General features: G+C 39.0%; 1 protein-coding gene and 1 long non-coding RNA gene across 4 annotated transcripts in view; one reads left to right on the top strand and one right to left on the bottom strand.

Annotated features, from left to right (window-relative positions):
• Positions 1 to 2,201, bottom strand: part of PRL (prolactin) — a 9,600-nt gene extending 7,399 nt beyond the window's left edge. Inside the window, exons 1-2 of one of the 2 annotated variants that reach the window (XM_077769585.1) lie at positions 2,174 to 2,201; positions 16 to 200 (exon numbers count right to left, since the gene is read on the bottom strand). In XM_077769585.1, coding sequence (XP_077625711.1) covers positions 16 to 200; positions 2,174 to 2,201 — 213 coding nt within the window. The remainder of the gene's footprint in view (positions 1 to 15; positions 201 to 2,173) is intronic. The other variant, XM_077769586.1, reaches the window with a different exon arrangement.
• LOC144235970 (uncharacterized) overlaps positions 1 to 22,293 on the top strand; it is a 459,372-nt gene that overhangs the window by 418,323 nt on the left and 18,756 nt on the right. The window lies entirely within an intron of this gene.

The raw sequence follows: 22,293 nt of genomic DNA, 5'->3' as shown, positions 1-22,293 counted from the left end.
GCATGCGCTACTTACAAACTCGTTGAACATTTCCGAGGAGAGGTTATGGATGTAGTGCGACAGGATGACCGCGCGGTCGAACAGGTCTCTCAGGGACACCTGGCAGTTGACCGCCCCGCTGGGACAGACGGGCAGGGAGGCCACGCTCTGACACAGGAGCAGGTCTGACAGCAGCAGCAGCAGCGGCAGGAGCGGCCCTGCTGAAACAGAAGCGCGCGCCGCTCAGAGAGGATCTGTGCGCCCCAGGCCATCACCAGCCAACGGGTCACGGGCCCGCCCTCTCTGGTTGCCTCGGCACCACTGGGTTCTGCAACAGCGGGGGCAGGGAGAACCCACCCCTTCCACTGTGTGACTCGAGATACCTGATCATACGTGCACCCATAACATAGTTTGAGAAGTGGGTACTCTCTGTGTTTTTCTATGGCTCCCGGGAGTGCTTCTGCACTTAGCAAACATTTGGAGCTTAAATGAACTCTGAGCCAGGGTGTTGAAGTCGTTCTTAAAAGTTAGCTTAATGTCTTGGGACTTTCTGCAGACTTTTTGCAGCCAGGCTCTCTGTGAGTTTGTCATTTGTTAACTTTGTGTTGACTCACACTTGGGTCTTAAACCCTGAAACGGCAAACACAGGATGGTAGATCCGTTTGTTTTGCCTTTGTGACTGGTAAGAATAAACATGATGCTCAACGGCTAATATTGAGTATGAAGAGAACCTAACATACAGAATACTGTGGCCTAGATCTGCTAACTCACCTCAATAACCCTGTGCAGTTGCTGGACACTTTGCCAAAAGCTTTGATTTTTTTTTTTTTTTTTAATGTGTGTTTCCCAGTAACCTTGTAAGAGCTTCGACCTTCATTATCATCATCAAATTACATTGATGAAGCAGAAGGCTTGGAGAGGTTAAGTGGTTTTCCTCAAGGCCTATTATTAGCAGGTGGAGGGGGCTGGATGCCAGTATGATCGCTTTGACTTTGCCACGTGGCATCATGTACACCTGTGGGCTCTCAGGCTTCATCCCTGCAACAATGGCCAGAGCAGAGGCCGTGACAGCTCAGGGCTTGCAAGGGTCTTTCCATTACTGGGAAAGTACAGTACTTTGACTTTAATGCATGCTAAAATTGTCCGCTAATAGAGAATATAACTCACCACCTTTTAGCTGGAAAATAAGATAGAAGTGGTATGAAGTGAGACCTGTAGCAGACGTTTAATTTTTCAGAAACATGGTATTTCCAAAAAGTTTATTTTAGGTGCTTTATAGTCCTGTAATTTAGCTGAATGGATATTTTTATCTACAGGTGTAAATAAAAAGCGCCCTGCAGATTGAGAAATTGGAATACCAGTTCTCGGAAATTCATAACTTCATAGATATTATTTAACTCTGACTACATTTATCTGTACATCTATCATCTGAAGCGTTCTCACAGCCCAAGAGGAGATAAAATAGATAAATGTTTTTGTTCTTCGTTTCATAAAATGAATTTTATGGTTGTTCCTAATTTTCATTCTCTTGCAACTGTCAACCAAGAAAGTAGAGATGGTTAATTATTGCCAGGCTGTTTCTCTTTCTGAAATGTCGTTTGGCTCAAACCCAGCTGACAAAGTATTATAAGACGCAATTCTACTATCATTGTCTGTGTGATGGCTTCAGAGTTGAAAGTTGCACCAGGCTGACTCATGTTGGCCAAACCACGTAAGAGGCCTGAGAGCCCCAAACTGCTAGTTTCTACCTTCCGGAGTTGTGATAAACTGGACCCATAGACATTTATGGTCTTGTTCCACGCCAGAGTTTCTCACCATTGCCATCATTGGCATTTTGAGCTGGATAGTTCCTTGTTCTGAGGGTTATCTTGTGCTTTGTGGTACATTTAGCAGCATCTCTGAGTTTTACCTGCCTAGATACCAGTAGCACCCCCCATTCCAAATTAAGACAACCACAGACCTCTCCAGACATTAGCTCTGTGTCTCCAGAAGGAGGATTTCCATTCGAGAACCAGCGTTCTGTTCCATTGCTCCTGGTGCGGTTGCTTGCTAGAGCAATGACTAGCTAGCTAGCCCTTCTAAACTCTGTAAACCCAAAACCTCTTGCTAAGAGAATATTAGCTCAGATTTCCAATCAGTGCCCCCACCCCAAGAGTCTTGAGAATCCAACAACTCAGCAAGTCATTGCACGTACCTTTCAGCGACCACCCCTTGTTGTCCATGGTGGTGATGCTTTCGAGGAACACACTTCGCCAGAGAAGATCTGGTGGTCCAACAGCTTTCTCCTTCCCAGATGTTGGCTTTATAAGCCTTTGACATCTTCATGAATATATTTAATCAGGCATTCCCTTCCCTGTGCCAGTCATCTATTTCCGTCATTGAGATTATCCCCATAATTTCAAACATCAAATGGCCTTTTATGTCTTATTCATATTCAGGAAGACATACTGGCCAGAAATTAACATTCTAGGAAGGATTCTGATTAATTAGAGCAAAAGGAAATGAGAGAAACAATGAAGATGAACTCTGGAGACTATTTTGGGTTAAAGGGCCCGTACAGCTACAGAAGTTATACTTTACAGGAGTCATATACTTTAAAGTTTACCTTGACTTCTCTGCAGATTCTTGAATCTACGTTATATTTCACTAGGTGTCTCATGTATTATCGAAGGGTATTCTTTTTCCCCCCAGTTCGAAATTGCTAGGTGAAGTCGAGATTTCAAAGCTGATACAGGAAGTATCGGGAAATATAGAATAAGGAGAAAGCAGACATTGGATCCCTTGTGATGCTCTCATCACGTGTGCCTTCCTCTTTTGCTTGTTTTTACACAGTCTGTGTTGTCCTTTTCAAAATGACACGTTTATGATTTAAATAGACATTTTCATCTGTTTATTCCTTTTGACTCCAATGTATCCATAAATGTAGATTATCATCCCCCGTTTACAGATGAAAAGGGAGAGACCTGGTGAGATTCATTGTTAAGAATCTAGAAGTAATTAGTCGTGATAGTTGCTGGAAGGATGGTTGCTTCTTGAGAAATCGGGGATGTAAAGAAGGTTCAGAAATGAACCATTCAGCACATATGGTCATGCATGAACAAAAAAATCACCCGTTGACTCCTTTGGGAATTTTTTTCTGGGGAAACAACATAGTGGGTTTCAAGGACACACATGCACGCACGCATGCACACACACACCCTGGCATATAATGCAATAGAAGAAAATTCTAGGCAGTAATTTGCACTCTCCTCAAGGATGGGGTAGGAAAACTATCCCTGGTTTAGAATCACTTTATTTCTCTGACTCAGCTCCCCTCTAGGGCCAACATGACAAAAATTCCTCTTTCATGGGCTCAAATGTTCCATCCGCCTCTTAGAGATTTCCTAAATGACTCTAATGAATAAGAACTGTGTTGTTGACAACTCTAATTTTTAAGTCCTTGCATGTAAAGCAGACTGTGACCTTCCTTTATCTTCCATCTCACTGTGTGTCTCTCCTAGTAAATCAACAGGTGAGGTAAGTTTTAAAATAATCCCTTTTTATGGCATTTACTTTTTCATAGTTGCTACTGCTACATTTACATGATAGCAGTTTTCCCACACGCCCTTAGGGAGACCTAGAAATCTTGACAGTGTAAGGTCACTTAAAAACTATCTTCCTAATTGCCTTAGCTTAAGCAATACTAGATTGTGAATCCTAGTCATCAAGTGTGATGATGTATAGGCTCTATCAGTCCAAAGCTGAGTCAGAATTCCATTTGCTCATATGAGGTACCCATTTTTCCCCCCTGGACCATGAAATTCTGAATTATTAAGAGAGCAGTGCCTTTTGGTAGAGAAATGAATGCTGCCCTCCATCCCCCTCTTCTTCTAGAAACTTCAGAGTAGGGAATCTACTGTAAGAACTGACAACATAATGTTAGGGTTGAAAGCTGTGGGGACTTCTGTAGATAGCCAGGAAAAGAGCAACCTCAGAGGACCTGAGCTGGGTTTATTCTGGGTGGCCAATTGATTTATTTGACTCCAAAGAGGAGCACATTTCTCTGTAAACTCTCATTTGCTTCTTTGCTGTCTCACCGCCTCGTGTTTCCTGTTAATGGGATATTGCAATATCTAAATAAGGCAAAAGGCCTATTTTATGCAAAAAGTCATAGTTGTCCTATTTTTCTGCTATATATGTCACCCGCCTTCACCGTAATGTGGCTCTTTTTAAAGATCTTTCTCTTTACCAAACCCTGCCCTTAACTTAGAGCAATAAAGACACTCACCAGGAATAGCCTTATTTGGTTTTATTTACAAAACTTCACGTGTTTGCCATAAGCTGGGAGCTGATGATTGATTTCTGTCAAGTAGCTGAATAAATGGCTGAAATGATGTTAAAGCCACCATGAAATTTTTAGTGCCTGAAACTAATGAACAATTTTGTCATCTCTTCTGAATGGTTCTGATTTTTAACATCAAGTAATATCAGATGTCTTTTCCTTACTAATCAGAAATGGAGCCTGTGGTTCATATTATCTTTTATTTGCCTGTTTTTAAGCTTGGGATAATACTGTTTTTCTTGTCTTGTTTATGATGCAAAAATATTCAAAATAGTTCACAAAACTTACAAGGTGTCTATGGCAGGGTATCATAGGGAATATTAAAGAGCAAAAGAAGTTAAGTTTAAAAATCATCACATTAGTGGATCACAATGATCCTTCAATTTATATTAGTCATGAATTGCCTCTAATAACGTGAAACTTGTAAATGAATAAACGTGTATTGTTTATAAATTTAGGAATTTTCCAGACCCGTCTTCCAAAACTTGGAATGAAAGGAAATATGTTGTTTTCTTTGATATAAAATAACAGAAAATGTAAAGAGCACATTGGAAAAAGGATCAGCCCCAATGGTGCTTTCTTGAATTGCACTGTTTTCAAGATAAACCAAAGTAATGCTTTCCTTACATCCTCTGTTTACATTAACTTCACGCGTATTAAGATGTACATTTTTTCCCCTAAGTGCCTGTATTTAATGCTTATCTTTGCCAGGGCTTTGCAGGTCACCAGCTTCTTTAAGTAACTCCAGAACCCAAGTTTGTAATCTGTTAGCAGTGTCTTGAAACCATTTGCTCTTTAAATAAGAAAGCCATAAAGGAAACATTTGGAAATTTCTCCTATAATTTCTCTTCACCGATACAATACTCATGCCCTCCGATCTAATTCTCTGAGTTCTCTGTGTCAGCTTATCCTCTGAGCTTCTTGTCACATGTTTGTTCTGAGCAACCTGTACCCTTGGACAAATTTTAATGAGTGATCTGTGACAATGCCCAATCTAAGGACGATGTGTCTGGAGACTCCACGGATTCACTCTTGAAGATTACATTTTTTTTTCAAGTAAAAGCACCAAATATTGGTTGTATGCTAGTGCTAAGTGGGGCAGATTATAACTTATCTTATAAAAGACTCTTTATACTCCATTATTACATGTGTGTATGTGTGTGTATATCTTTTGTCGAATGGGAAGTTGATCTGAAGCATGCCCATTTCAGGGAGCTATAGATCTATATATAGATATGGACACACACAGAGACTCATTGTCTAATAGGAAGTGGGACTCTGAGCCATTGCCACTTCCAGGGATAATTTTAAATTTTATAATTAGCACGGGCACCACCAACAGAACAGGAAGCTGTGGCAGGAGACCAGCGTCCCTGAGGCTTGCCTGTACTCCCTGACAGGCATTAATTCTTCAATCGTTCAATGTGGTGAGACTGTCAGGGTCCTTGGGGAGGGACTGGAGCAGTCAAGAGGGTCAAGGCACATGGGGGAAGGGCGACAGATCTGTACGGATCCGAAGAGAAGCATTTCAATAGTGTAACAGCTCATAGGGCCATGCGTGTGCTGACAGCTATCATCTCTGCCTTCTTCCATAGTGAGTCTTTTTCTGTGTATTGAAGGAGTTCAGACTGAGAAGTAGGGCAGGTTTTTCACATGAAATACTGTACTTCAGGTCTAGTCTATCTCCCCATCATCCTGTAATACATTTTTCTATTGAAATTTGCCTAAAATACCTTATCTGGGACGTGTCCCATTTTTTTCTTATTAAATGCAAAATGTGTCACTAGCATAATATATACTTTGATTCCCAGGGATTAACTGAAGTGACATTTGTTTAGCAAGACTATCATCTGGCGTTGAAATCCAAATAATAATTGATAGAATGCTCTATTGACCAAATGATCTATATACACACAACACATGCATACACATACTTTATACTCTCTTTATATATTTGTGTGTGTACTCTACATATAGTTACTAGCATGAATATACGTATAAATATATGTATATAGAAGTATGTATATATACAATTTTAAATTATAGGGAGAAAGTAAAGGTACACGGTAATTAAGATTTCTGAGATACGGGGGTCAGAGAATCTTGACTCTGCCCACTTCTAATGAAATGAGCAGAAAAGTAAGCTTAAAAAAACTAGCAATATAACACCTGCTGTCAAAGATACAGGGAAATATGAGTGTGTTACTTTCTTCATGGCTCAGAGTGGAGAATCCATAGATAAAATCGAGCTAATTTTCTAAAATAGAACGGGTATCAACAGATGATACAAAGTTATTACAATCAGTAAAAATAGGGAAAACAGAAACCTCCTCACTCAGAAAAAAAGAAATATCACAATAACAGGTGCACACACGCACACACGCAAAATAAGACCTTCCCTATCACGGAAGGTAGGAAGCATGGGGAACGTGAACAGACACACATACACCCACACGCAATTAGGTCAGAATAAGATCAAGCATCAAAATTATGATGAGACAAGTTTATTAAAAGAAAAAAATGACTGAGTTTCTTTAAAGATGGCAAATCCTAATTAGACGCTGAATACAGGTGATATCTCTAAGACAGTCATTTTCAAAGGGTGAGGAGTTAAAGGCTGATTTTACGTTCTCTTCTACCCTCCCCCAAGGGACATTTGCCAATGTCTGGGGACAGTTTTGAATGTCATAACCTAAGGGGAGGGAGGGGAGATTCTGGAACCTCCTGGCAGAGCCCAGGAATGCTCCTAAGTATTCTACAACACACAGCACAGCCACTGAAACCAAATATTACGCCACCTAAAATGTTAGTAGCTCCAGTGTGGAGACACCCTGACTTCAAACCAAAGTGGCTAAGAAAAGTTAAAAGTACCAAAAAAGCACATCAAGTACATTCTTTAAAATTGTTAGAGTAACAGAATTGCTATGAGGCCAGTTTAAAATTAAGACAGAAATGGTAAAAGGCCAATACTTTGTGATACTGTGTAAGTCGACAGCGGAGAGCAGGCTATCAGCAATCTTGACGCATTTCATAGCAGGATCCAAAACATAAAGCTTAGAGTAAGAGAACGCGAGGGGAAATTAACCCATACACAAGGTAGGAGATCCAGTGTGTGTGTGTATTTTAAATACCTAAAAAACATCTGCAGTAAGTGACATTATATGTAAACGTCATGAAAATGTAACAATTTTCAAAAAAAAATTAGAACACCGAGAAGAATATATAAGTAGCTCAATTTGTTTTGTTCTGTTTTTCTCTTAATAGTCAGTCAGTCTGACATGACATGATTATTTCATTGCTGAATCAAAATAACTCCCCAAGTCCTCAGCTATGTTGCTTCTGGGGCCTTCAACCCTGTAATTTCCTAGTGACCGTCCCGTCCAGTGCCACGACTACCTGTCATATCCATGAAGATGACCCCAACTCTATCTTCCTTCTCTGACGTCTCTTCTGACATGCCATTTGCCTGCTACGCATTTCAGCCTATATATCGACAACCTAGAGAGGCTGAATAATTTTTTTTAAAAAATGCTTTTAACTATTCAGCTTTTCTCTTAAACTACTGTCTTCTCAGTCACCAGCTCCAAACCTCTAGGAGTTGTGTTTACTTGGTTTCCTTTTGTCTCCTTTGACTCACACTCCATCCGTCCCTATGTTGCAATTATTCTGCCTCCTTAACTTCCATAAAATTTTCTTTCCTTCTTTTTCTAGGTTATCTTGACCTGCACGCTTATAAAAGCTTCTCCATTTTCTCCTGCCTATGTCCATGTCAGTTTCAATCTGTTTCTCCATCAGGAAGATGAGTCATCCTGAAGGGCAACTTCTGAACATCCTTGAATGTGTCTAAATCACAGTATTTGAGATCAGAGGCACTACAGAGTAAATCTAACCAAGTAGTTCATTGCACAGGTGAAGAAAATACCATCACGCATATTTAATTACGTTCACAACCGGACTGGAACTCCAGATCTCTTGCTGGCTTTATTTCTTCTTGCCTTCCGTATTCATACTTGTGCCCACTGGGCTTCTTGTTCAGCTGACAGTAGTAAGTATTGCTGAGGAGATGCAGATGTGACCTTGAAGACACATTGAGAAACACATTACTTTAAGGAAAAATGCCAAGGTAATTGAGTTCCCAAAGAGAGAGGAGGGACAAATAGAATGTTTTAAACACTTTGGAAACACTGATGCTGTCAGATAGGATTCGAGTGTGATTCTTAATCACGTTAAACACACACACACACACACACACACACACACACACACACACACACCATACATTTTCTAAAATACTTCCTAATGAGTTATATAGATAAGGAATGAAAAGCTATTAATTTTACATCTACTTCAAATTGGTCTTTGGTTTATCTGCCATTTGGCTCAAAGAATTCTTTGACCAATATGAGTCTTGCATGTGTCATAAAATCTTCATTTAACTTTTTCACTTGTCACTTCTACATCATTAGCAGACTGAAAGTCAAAGAATTCTTGTAGATTAAAAAAAAATAAAAGGTTATCTGTCGAGACCACTCGAGAGAAGCAATATTATTATTACCATTATAGGTGATGTGGCATTTGGGTGTCTTCTCTTCTACGGCCATTTGTATTCCTACCTTATATGATGAACTTAACAGATGAGAAATTGGGTGTTTCCTCCAGAAGGGGACATTAATTTCATAGAGAAAGAGAATGACTATAAAGCGTAAGTTTCTGTTAATAACTGCAGAATAAGAGATTGTCTTTCCTTCCAGCTATCCCTGAAGATAATGCCCATTTATATAAATGAAAATCATGGATGCGTATGTAGGAAACAGCCATGAAATTGTAAGAATGTTTTCGTGTTTGGTTTATAGAAACCTGTCCCACTAAGCTCCCATCGAATATATAGGATCACATATTTGATCATTTGGGAAGGTATTTTGAAGAGAAGTATGTAAACTAACTATATCTTTAAACTCTGTATAAATTAAGTATTAAAAATGAAGCAATACTGATAGTCTGCAGCATAAAGAGAACTTTAATCTCAGATGTCAAGACACCCTTTTCTTTCCCCATTATTTCTTCAAGCAATTTCAGCAAGAATGCTTTTGCATGGTCATGTAGATCTGTGTCTTACTCTTGGTCAGAACTTTAAAATTGTTGTTGACATGTGAGCAAATTAGTTGAAAACAGCCATCACATTGTTTTGTCAAGCTTTGTAGACAAAGCAACAGTTAGTGAAATTTTTACTTTTCACACATTGATGGTTTAAAGAATGTAGCCATTTTGTAGCGTTGTGATCAGAATCCTATAGCGTGTACAATAATGGATAGATTTTATTAATGTTGCTAGAATATTTTAACCTTAAAAATGTTGTCAGTCAGTTTTACTTCTTGTTTTTGCTAAGGAGGGGGGCAGGAGATGTACAGGTGTATCTGTTCCAAAAAAATTTTTTTAACATTATTCATTTTTTGAGAGACACAGAGAGACAGTACAAGCAGGATAGGGACTGAGAGAGAGGGAGACACAGACTCTGAAGCAGGCTTCAGGCTCCGAGCTGTCAGCATAGAGCCCGCCACGGGGCTCGAACCCACGAACAGTGAGATCATGACCTGAGCCAAAGTCAGACGCTTAACCGACTGAGCCAGCCGGGGCCCCTTCTAAACTACTCATCTAGTTATCATCATGTGTGTCACTATATATCACAAAATAAATTGCATGCAAAATAAATTTGAATTGCTCATCAGTGTCTTCATGTTTTTAGAAAATGTATCTTTATAAAACTACATGTATCCTACTATATGAGGTATTTCTCGCAGTCCAGCACAAGATAAGAATCCCATCAAAAGGATGCCGTTGGGACTTTGAGTGACTGTAGGAAGGTCAAGACATGAAAGTGGAAATAAGTCTGCTCTGGATGCATTTCAACATTTTTTATAACATGTATATAAAATAAAAGGTGAAAACTTGGGTCTGATAGCATTTTATCACCCAGGCCCGTTTGTACTGATAACCAATTCTTCCTGCAAAGGGTAATTAAATTACGAACACACACCTGCAGAATATTTGTGTGTTTAAAACATTCATTAAAAGCGGAATATGCCTTCCTGTTTGGCCAATTCCTTAATGAATATATTTGCATTTAATAATAGCGGCCACCTTTCGAGCTTTCCTGCTCATTTTCGTTGCATTTATCCTAAGCAGACAGATTTCCAAGGTTAAGACCAAAGGCTTTGTGGAAATGTCACAGGTTTGTCCTTCTCGGAAAAAATCTTAAAAGTCTTTTCTTGTAGTTTACTTCAATGTCATCGCAAGCAAAGGAAACTTTATCATCCCAAACATAAAACCAAAAATGTTGTTTTGTAGTATTATGAAAGACTTTATTATATGTATTCTCTCTTCTGACTGACACATTTTAGCACACAGTTCATAAAAGATGACATTAAAACTGTCTGCTTTCCTTGCAACTCCAAAGTTCAAGTTTATATCTTAAGCCTTCTCTTTTCAGAAACGGTTACATGGGAGTAAACTCCAAGATTTTGGATGAAGAAATATGTTTATTTCTTGGAACGAATTGTATGTTATTATTAAAGAGTTTTATAGGCTCACACGTAAATCACTGAATAAGAAAAAGGCGTTTCCAATTAGCATTGACTCCTTTTCTGGTTTGCTGGGGCTGTACCTGCATGATTGTGACAGGTAATTGCTTTATAATCAAATGTGATGAAAGTATGTCATGGTTCGGGAAAGTTCCTGGGTCTGCTCAGAGAGCTCTGTAAGTGAGCAGTGGCTGACAACCTTGGTTCTGTCTAATCCTGCTCAAGTGTCATGAAATCAAATCACTCATGTCGGACGGTAGTCTCTCTGATGTAATGATAAAGTGCATCATGTTAGGAATATTCTTTGAATTGTCAGTAAAAGAGACTCTAAATAGTTCTGATTATTCATTGCTGCAAAAAAAATTACCCCAGGTCTTAGGGGCTTAAAACAACAATAATCAATTTATTAATCTCTCTTATTTGATCTTAGGAATGGGTAGGTGTTGAAATCTGACTCTATGCATTGGTCCCTGCCCATATTCTGCTTAATGCTCTCAGTTTTAATTGCAAAGAGTTACCGCAGCATAGGTGGATGCACCTTTCATAAAACCTGTCATCCCGTTAAGTTATAAAACTAGTGTGGGAGTGAATCCTAGATATCCAAGCTGGGAAGGAAAGGAGGAGGAGAAAGGGAAGGAAATAAAAAACATTCAGAAAAGTCCATTCTTTTTTCTTTTTCTCTTCTTTATTGGATGTACCTTAGGCAAAGGGGTAGAGTTATTAATTTCATGGTACATTATCCTTGTTCAATGCAGAGCTATATTTCTTTTTATTTATCTTTCCTTTTTTTTCTATATCTTCTATCTCTGCTTCTCCCCTTCAGTTTTCTTTCCCCACAATCAATCATCTTATATGTTTATAGGGATTACTTTGTATATGTTCCTGTAAGATGTCTATTTTTGTTAGGAGCACATTTGTAATTTATCTCAAAAGCATGGTCATAGAGATTTCAATCTAATCTTTGTCTTTTTTTTCATTGTTGTATGTAATAAGATACACTCATGTTGCCATGTGTACATGTCTGTTGTTTGTAACTCCTTTCAGTGCTTCAGTGAATGTATTAACATTTTACTCCTCCACTCTTCCAAGCTACATCTGCTCCCCCTCACTATAAATTGTATGATCAATATTTGCATACATGCCCTCATGGGAAACATTGATAGAAAATCCTCCTCGTAATCAAAATGAAATTAGGAATTTGTCACTGTGTGACTAAATCAGTGCTTTACAGATCCCCTTGAACTCATGATTTCTGCATACAACACAATTAAAACAAACACTAAATGTATTGAAAAGAAACAACACAAGAAGTATTTTACTAAGAGTGTACTGCCAATGATTGTTCTTTCGGACCTAAAATTATTTACTTCCTTAGATCTGATTGACGTGATGGTTACTGTCTTGAATATGAGTTATTATGTCATTTGCATTATAATATTTTTTTAGTAGTTGCCCTAAAGATTACAGTGTGCGTTCATAACTTTTCACAGGCTAGTTAGCGTCAAGGTTTCATGCAGTGATACAGGTCCGTTTATTCCCCTCCTCAGTTATCTGTATGTTACATGTCCACACACGAGACAGTTCACAAAACAATGTTATATTGTTTGCATTAAACAGTTAGGTATATTATGTAGAAATTAAGAGAGGAAATAGTATTATCTGTTTATCCAGAGATGTACCATTTCTGATGGTCTTTTATGATTGTCTTTTCCTGTTACACTGAGAAACTTCTTTTAATGCTTCTTAGAGTACAGGTGTGCTTATAGAAAACTCTCATTTGTAAAATCTAAAATGTCCTTTTTTTGCCTTGACTTTTGAGTGATAGCTTTGCCCGATATGAAACTCTTGTCATACTTTTTATTTTTTTCCTTGTCATATTTTTTAACACTTTGAATATGACATTCTAATGTCTTCTAGCAACTATAATTTTAGGCAGGAAGTCAGACTTTCATCAGTCTTTTCCATGTTTATTGTACCATTTTCCTCTTGCTGCTTTCAAGGATTTTTGTGCTTTGGGTGCGAAATAGTTTGCCTATATGTTTGGGCATGATCGTCTTTGAATTTGCGCTCCTTGAGTATTACTGAAATTCTTATATCTGTACATTTACTATTTTCACCTACTTGATAACTTTGTTTATTCAGGTATTTTCACACCATATTCTCTTTTCCCTCTGAGACACCAATTAAATGTAAATTGGACTTTAAATTTTTTTCGAAATATTTCTTTACTTTTGAGAGAGAGAGAGACAGAGAGAGAAACAGAAACCATGTGAACCAGGGAGGGGCATAGAGGGAGACACAGAATCGGAAGCAGGCTCCAGGCTGTCAGCACAGAGCCCAAAGTAGGGCTCAAACTCAAAACTGCAAGATCATGATGCAGTACTTTCTGGAATTTTCATTTGTTTCTTTTTAATTCTGTATCTTTGCTGAGCTTCCTATCTTTTCATTCACTTTGATCCTATTTATCTTCATATGATTGCTTATAGATACAGTAATTATCGTATATTTCTTGTTTGCTCAAACACCTCAGTCATCTCAAGATTGAACTTTGCTAATTGACTTTTCCTTTGATAATAAGTGACATATTCCTGTTTCTTCATTTCCTCCTGTCAATTAATTTTATATTGCACTCATTGTAAATTATATATTGTGTTTGGATTTCAATATAGTCTATTGAAGAGTATTGCATTTTGCTTGCTTGTTTATTTTAGCACGCAATTAATTTCATAAGACTGAAACTTCAATCTGCATGTCTTGGACAGCAACTCAAGCCTTAGTTCGGTTCTTTAATCCTTGAGGTCTCCCAGAGGTCAGCTAGAAATTTGCAGAGTTTATGCACTGAATTTGGGTTCGTCTTCTCTGGGTCTTTCCTTTCTGAAATTATCCATTCCCTTTCAAGTGTCTTCAATTGCCCAGAATAGTTGTGGGGTTTCCAACAGAGTTTTAGTCACCCAGCAGAACTTTATTGTAGTCTTCCCTCAAGCTAAAAGCCATGTAATACAGGAAAATTACCTCTGTCCCCTTTTCCAGAATATTGGCCATCTCTAGAAATGCCCAGCATATGGTGTTCTTCGACGTGTTCAAGTATGTTTTTGCTTCCTCCCCTCCCACTGCCCTCCCTTCGCTTCCCCTCCCCTCCACTCCCTTCTCCTTCCCCCTCCCATTCCTCACCCTTCCCTTCTTCACCATTTCCTTACCCCCTCCCTTCTCCCTTCCTGGCCCCCCTCTCCTCTTTCTCTCTCCTGCTCGCTTGCTTGTGTTCTGTCTCCACTCCAACCTCCCTCCCTCCCTCATCCCACTCTGTCTCTCCCTCCCTCATCCCTTCCTCCTTTCCTTCCCCTCACCTCTCCTTCTCTCTTTGTCTCTTTTTTTCTTTTCATTTTCTTCCCCCAAAATTCATAGTTATCAGCAGAAAGAGAATGGACAGTAGGAGATTCAGGGCCATGCAAATTTGAGGATATTAAGTCCTCCTTTGAAACCAAAAAAATGCACACTCAAAAATCGAAGCATTCCCATGGTTGTAAGATAAACCATGTTCTATTTTATACAAAGTACTGTTGTTGCAAAAATAGAAAATAAGGCAGTTTTGTTGCACTTGGATAAAAATAATTTCCAATTGAATTTTTAAAAGTGTTTACTCATTTTCCTTTTTATAAGAAGGATGTCAGAGGATAGGCAAAGTCCTTTTTATCTAAAATGTTTTTGTTTTAAATATCATAATTTTTAATATCATAAAAATGTTTCTGAGATAAACTTTTTGCCTCTGGAACTAGAAAATGTGTATCGAGAACCCAACTTAAGGGTAGAAGAATAATGAGCTAATGGCCTTTGTAAGTAAGTGGAATTCAGGACTGAAGTGAGAAAGAATTTAGCCTGGGCAAAGACTGATGAATGGGAGAGATTTTATCATCCCGAATGAGATCTGAACATGACTGTTTTTCTAATTTATCAGACGAATAGTAATTAAATTAAGGAGATGATATCAGCACTTACTAGGTTTTCTCTGCTCTTAATGGGAAATGGCCATGGTCTGTAAGAACAAAATTGTTATTTATAATCAGGCGATTAAAAGAAAAGAAATTAGTCCTCAAAAAGAAGGAGTGAGTTAGAGAAATATATGACTGTGTCTCTCAACATACTAAGGACTTATTGTGGAAACCAAAGGGGAATAATAGCTCAGGTCATAGATATTTCTGTGTATATTTACGTGTGTTGTACACAAATATAATTATACATTTAATCCCTATATGATAATTTGAGGCTTTTCTAAAGTAGATCCTAGGTGTGGCTAAGTATAGCTGAATATCCTAAGTCCTGGTGTGATCGAGCATTCATTGGTAGATGAGCAAATGGAAGATTTTATTCTGTTAAAATGTTGTTTTAAAAAGTATCTAAAATCACTAAAGCTCTCACTAGGTCATCAAGACTCTGAAGTGAAGGCCTCAATAATCATTGGATAAATATACATTACTTTTATTGTTTAATGAGAAAAATAAACGGACAGACACTATTGTCTTCAACTCCGGGCCGTGGCAAGATTTCATCTCTGCCTGCACTTTTAGGTGTTACAGTATCCCAGCATAAAAATTGGGATAGTTCCCAGAAGGGCACAGATAGGAACGCTCAGAGTCTTTTTTGCTTGGTGCCAGATTCCATTCTAGTTTCTGATCCATCAGATCCCACACCTGAGCTTTCTCCAGTTCCAGCCAATTGCCTAAGCTTTTGTATTCTAGCTTCCCAATTTGTTTCTCTTGTTCTTTTGGCAAACACCCGAGCCCCTTGATAATTCACTTTTCATCCTCTTTTATGTTTTAGTTTTACTGATGCTCATTAGTGTTTTCGATCTCAGACCTACATCCACCCCTGAATTTTCACACCTTCATATGCACTACTTGGATTCTCTCGTTGCTTTACGTTTTGGCTTTTTGATTTATCATATTTTTATAAACTTAATTTTTCTTCCGGTAGACCACAGTAAGCTGGCTTCTCACTCTGCCTTGTTCTCAGCTTCTCAAGCAGCTATGAAAACTTTGCTGGTCTCTAGGCAAATCATCCCTCATTTTGATCTCACTGATAACTTTCTAAAATTCCACTTCCTGCCTTTTATATTCTTTGTCTTTCTCTATTCATTATAATTTAACTACCATGTGCCTCTCTGTTCGTATTAATCTTCATCGTGTATCATTAACCTGACGTAACAGTAAAAATACAACAGTAATAATAAATCTCCCCCAAATCATATAATTCATTAATGCTGCCATTTTTTTCATAACTTTGTATCTGTACATTATTGAGGGTCCCTAGCTCATTTCTTCTGACTGTGTCATTCAATTTTGAAATAGAATGTAGAAAACAGTGGGTTGCTGAATTGTAGACATCACCTTGCTTTTCGTATTCCTCATTAGTAAGTACGTGAATATTAGTTATTGACCACTGGGTCTATTCTGGGGCCCATGTTAGAGTTCACTATGGAGTGATTGCTTCTGAGTGCAGGATGTACACTGTGGGCTACAATCACAAAAAAAGATGGGTAGAAATGAAAAAAAGTAATGCTTGGAAGACATTGAGGGCCTTTGTTATTCTGGGAGGAAAAACTTGCTGTGCCTATCATCTGGAGTCTAATCTGGAGATTTGTCCAAACTTTTACTCTTCCTTTGCACGTTTGAAAAATTGAGTTTGTTTGTTTATTTTGCTATTGAGTTGTAGGAATTGCTCATATATTTTAGGTATTAGCCCTTTATTGACTATGTCTTGCAATTGACTTTTATTGACTTGCAGATATTTCTCTCCCATTTCATAGGTTGCTTCTTCATTTTGTTAATGGTTTCCTTTGTTGTGCTTTTTTAGTTTGATGTGGTCTTGCTTGTTTGTTTTTGTTGCCTTTTCTTTGAGCATCAAATCCTAAACAATCTGCCAAGACCATTGTCAAGGAGGTTACCTCTTATGTTTTCTTCCAGAAGCTTTATGGTTCTAGGTCTTAACGTAGATGGGGATTCAGTTCATTCTTTTTCATGTGGCTATTCAGTTTCCTTAGCACCATTTATTGAAAAGATTGTTCTCTTCCCTTTGGCTATTCTTGACTCCTTTGTCATAATTTAATGGCGTATATATATTATGTGTTTTTTCCTGGGCTTCTCTTCTGCTGATCTGTGTATCTTTTTTAATGCCAATACCATAATGTTTTGATTAGTATTTTTCTTTTTTGAGGTGGGGGTGTGGGGGGAGATGGGCAGATGGAGAGTGAGATACTCCTAAGCAGGGTCCACGCTCATCAAGGAGCCCAACAAGGGGCTCTATCATGACATTGACATCATGACCTGACTTGAAATCAAGAGCTGGATGTTTAACCAACTGAGCCACCCAGGTGCCTTGATTACTATATTTTTGAAGTAGTTTGAAATCAGGGACCCTTATGCCTCCAGCTTTGTTTTTCTTTCTCAAGATTACTTTGTCATTCAGTGTTTTTGTGGTTCTATATGAATTTCAGTATTTTTTTACGTGTGAAAAATGCCTTTGGAATTTGGATAGGAATTGCAGTGAATTTGTGGATCACTTTGGGTAGGATGGACATTTTAACACTACTCTTCCAATTCATGAGCATGGGATATCTTTCCTTTTATTTATGTCTTTTTCAGTTTCTTACACAATGTCTTAGAGTTTTTAATGTACAGATCTTTCATCTTCTTTGTTAAATTTATTCCTGTTTCACTCATTTTGAAGCTATTTTAGGGAGATTGTTTTCATTCCTCTTTCTGATAGATTATTATTGGTGTATAGATATACAATTGATTTTGGTATGTGTATATCCTGCAGATTTGCTGAATAAATATTTTTTCCAAAGAAGACATAGGAATGGCCAACATACATGGAAAGTTCCTCAACATCATTAATAATGAGGGAAATGCAAATCACAACCACAATGAAGTATTGCTTCTCACCCTTTAGAATAGCTACTGTCAGAAAGACAAGAAATAAAAAAGGTTGAGAAGGAAGGATGTGGATCAAAGGGAGCTCTTGTGTACATAGNAGGATCTGACTTTCCACTATACAAAGATCTAAAATGTAGACTTATTATTACCGTAATTTTTTTCAGTGTAAAATCTGAATGAGAGAAGTTAAAATACCATACCAAAAAACCTTGAAGTCAGTAGAGAATTTTAACCTTTCCCTTCCTTTTCTTTAAAAAAAAAAGAATATAAAAGATGAAATAAATAAAAAACACATTCATAAACATATGCATATACATGGAGTGCCTGAGTGGTTCAGTTGGTTGAGTGTCTGAGTTCGGCTTGGGTCGTGGTCTTGCGGCTCATGGGTTCGAGCCCCATGTGGGGTTGTGTGCTGACAGCTCAGAGCCTGGAGCCTGCTTCAGATTCTGTGTCTCCCTCTCTCTCTGCCCCTCCCCTGCTTGTACCTAAAGTATAGCTGAGGGATCTTTTAATAAGGATGCTGTTAATAACATTTGTCTGGATATACTGAGATAGTGTTCATGATGATAGTCCCTGAAAGAATGGTGGAAGTTTTTGATTTGGCCAAAATATTTTGGCTGGGGGCAGGGGGCGGGGGGGCGGCCTCAGGTGCCTGGCTGGCTTAGTCAGTAGAGCATATGACTCTTGATCTCATGGTTGAAAATTCAAGCCCCATGTTGGGTGTAGAGTTGACTTTATAAAATAAAATCCTTTTAAAAAGTCTCAAAATTTTGGATGCCTTAGGTTTAAAGACTCTGTAACAGTACAAATAAACACAGAGAAACTTGCTCTTCTGTTGCCATTACCATGTCCAGGATACAGTTTTGAACCCCTGGGAGTATCTTGTATGCAGAAGTGTCCACTAAAATCGCTGCTATAAAGTTTGCATTTATTGTGTTACACATATTTTATCCTCAAGATAGTTTTTAGGAGGCTCCTGGGTGGCTTAGTTGGTTAAGCATCCAAGCCTTGATTTCAGCTCAGGTCATGATCTCATGGTCATGGGATCAAGCTCCACATTGGGCTCTGTACTGAGTGCAGACTCTGCTTAAGATTCTCTCTTTCTGCACTTCCTCCTTGTTCCCATTCTCTCTCTCTCTCTCTCAATAATTAATTAATTAAAAAAAATAAAATATTTTTTATTTGAGAGCATAATGGAATTTTCAGCTGATTTTCAAGTCAACAGATTTTTTAAATGTGATGCATGCACTGAAGTATATTTTGACCATTCTGGAGCTGGAAAATATGACTGGGATGAGCTAAGCTCTCTCACTCCTTTTGCTGGGTTGCAAAGTCTGAACCACATCAGACAGTGACCATTCAGTTAGACCACAGTCTCCCTTAATGATTCATCCACCCCAGCACTCAACAATCCAGACTGCTGGAATTTTTTACTATATATACCTTGACACTTGAACTCACCCATTTTTTTCCTCCAGTTTTACACAAGCTTGTAAACCTCCTTAGTCTAATAATAGTTCCTAATAGACCGGAACGTTGCTATTGAATGTTCTAGGACCTAATTTTTGGTAAGGCTGAACAACCCTAAGCATTTAACATTTCTCTTAAGGATTTTCATCCTTCTGTATATTTTAGGGTATGCATTGCTAATCTGAACTGAGTTTATTATAAAGCTCCACAGCTTATAACTTACTTTCCTACTCAGGCTCTCCTTTATCTGCTCCTTCCATGACCCTGTGATAAACAGGGAGATGAGGTAGTCATTGCACCGAGACCAGGAAGGAGGAGATCTGGGAGGAGGCCCACGGAATGCTTCCAGGAAATGAAGGCTCAGGCAGAACAGGAGATGGATACTAGAGCCTGGCGTAATGTAACGTTAGTGGATTTCAGTGCTCGGCTGTAGGACATCGATACATCCGCCTAGAACAGTTTCCCTGTTCTGGTTCACTAATTTCTGTACCCAAATCAAAGCCCCTCAGTTTTGCAGACCATTATTGCCTGGTTAGATGGACACAGAATCGCGCTGTGACCAACTTGGTGCATAAATGTGCTACCACCCACGGGGCACATAGACAGACCTTTATAAATGTAACGGGCTGGTTTCAGGCTCTTTTGTCTTCCCCTCTTTCCCTCCAGTCCTCTTTACTTTTATTTCCTGTCCACTCCATCTCCCACTGGGTACGCAGCGGAAAGAGAGGAGCTCAAACACATCCTCATATTAAGAGCAAGGGGATAACATTGGCTCACCAAATGTTGCAGTTACCTCCATTCAAGAAGCTCTTTGAGAAGCCACTTCTTCATTTTTTATTTTTTGAGCGCTGCCAAATTTGATCTAAAAGCTGGAGATTTTATGTGGCATTAAAAAAAAAAAATCAGAATTGCTTATTAGGTTCCTGACTGAGAGATGAGTCGATAAACTCAGTCCCTGAATGTTTAAACTTGCAGAATGTCCTTAGTGGTGATGAGATCGTCAGGGTCGAGAAGTCCAAGCACAGGTCGGTCTTCTCTTCACAGGGACCTGGCCGGCAGGTGCCGTCCCCTCCCAGCTGCTATCTGTCCCTGCTTGTCTCCAGCTTGTAGAGCAAAAAGCTTAAAAGGCTATTAGGGTTTTGTGAGTCAGATACCCAATGGCAAAAATTCCCCCCGCTCCCCGATCCCACAAAGAAAACAGCCTCTTTTTGAAACTGGAAACTTTAAAGAAAGATTTATGAACCTTCAGAGTTATAAAACCATCTGGTGCTTTACAGACTGGTTGCTTTGACGGTTCAAAGTTTGGACCGCCACCCCCCACTCTCGACTCGTCCTTCTAGAATAGTTCAATTCCATCTCTGCATTGATGCTTAAGAGACGAGTCTTTGAAACGTGTTGAATGACTTGTGAAAATCAGTAGGATTTGGAAGAATATACCTGTTACTTTTGAAGGGCGTTTTTACTGTTTGCTACGTGCTGCATTAAGGAGCCCAGTTGGTGAACTCTTGAGTTTCCACTCTGCTTAGCTTTCTTGCAGGAGCACTGTGTAATTTTGGTTTTGTTTTGACAGTTGGTGACCTTTGACCCGTCTGAGTAAAATGGTTAGGCTGAGGAGAACTGAAAAGAGCTTTCAGATGGGATATTTCCAACCTCTTTCAAGCGAGAGCAACGTCCCCCCTCAGCACAGCCAACCCTTACATAGACATGGTGTTCAGCCTCTATACGGTGTTCCCGTGGAACAAATCAGATCAAAGGCTTGCTTAATATGTTTGAAAAATGCACATCCGCATTGCAGAGCAAAAACATGTTATGGAAATCAATAATATCATATTCAGGCAGCCCTAACTTCAAAGTGACTCCTAATGTGTGTTCTCAATTTCAAAAGAAAATGGAGAAAATGAGAACAGGGTGCATACGCTTTCTCTGCTTAATTCTATTTGTAACTGAGCTGAGATCTCAAATGTCTCTCTACTGCTTTTTGATGGGTCCCCGAGGACCCTGGGCGTAGGGCAATCTGCTTATTAATTGCCTGCACCTGTGATAATCTTGCACACTTAGGTTCCAAGAGTGACAGACTTTGTTCCGCCCCATGCTTTTGGAATGCAAATAATTTACACGTTGTTGGAGGAGTAACATTTTAGGGAGGAACATAAAATGAGAAACAGAGATAATGTGGACTCGCCCCTTAGATTCTTTGATTCCCAGCAAATTGGTTTGTGCTGGTTGTTTATTTTTCCATGCCTGTTACGATAATGTTGAGGACCCATTGTAGAGCTGTGTGTCACTCTCCTACGTAAAATATAGTTACATTTTTAATCATGTAATTGTCTTTAATAATCTTTATATTCTATACACTTGGGGGCATAGGACTGATATTTTTTTACATGTTGAACTTGCTTTAGGTTTAGAATGTGCAGGCTTAAGTGTGCGGTTATGTGTGTAAACTGTTCTGTGGATTCTTTCGATACTTCTTTGACACCTGTGTCCTGTATCTGTCATCTGATTTGGTAGAAAGTAAGTATTAACCATAGTGTGATGGAAGGATTGTGTAAAATCAACTCTCCCGCCATCTTCTTTTCCCCTCTGTGTCCTTTCCTAAAATGCTGATGGGGAACTATAATGTTGGGGGGGATCTTGCCGAGGATGTACAGCTCACAACCGGAAACCCAGGGACTGAATCGTGAGACTGATCTCTTCCATAACTTTGCCCACACCCACCCACCCAAAGGTTAGACAAGCCAACTGTGTTCCATCCATAGCAATGGCTCTTATTCCGCTCTTCGGTCTCTGAGAAGGCCACTTGTTAGTGACCTCTTCCAGCGCAGTGTTAACACGTCAGAGTTCATGTGGCAGACCGAGACGAACACTGTTTGAATTGCGGGCTCTGAGTAATACTACACAGCCGTTTGTTTAGAGATCGGTGGCGATTCCAAACTGACCAGATGTCGGTGAACTCAGACTGGACTGCATCGGCTCTGGACCTGACTCCTTTGTGAACAAATCTCAGTTTCTAATG

The sequence above is a fragment of the Crocuta crocuta genome, unplaced genomic scaffold (genome assembly GCF_008692635.1).
Source record: "Crocuta crocuta isolate KB4526 unplaced genomic scaffold, BGI_CrCroc_1.0 scaffold145, whole genome shotgun sequence".
Classification (NCBI taxonomy): domain Eukaryota; kingdom Metazoa; phylum Chordata; class Mammalia; order Carnivora; family Hyaenidae; genus Crocuta; species Crocuta crocuta.
This window is presented reverse-complemented; position numbering and strand designations above follow the sequence as displayed.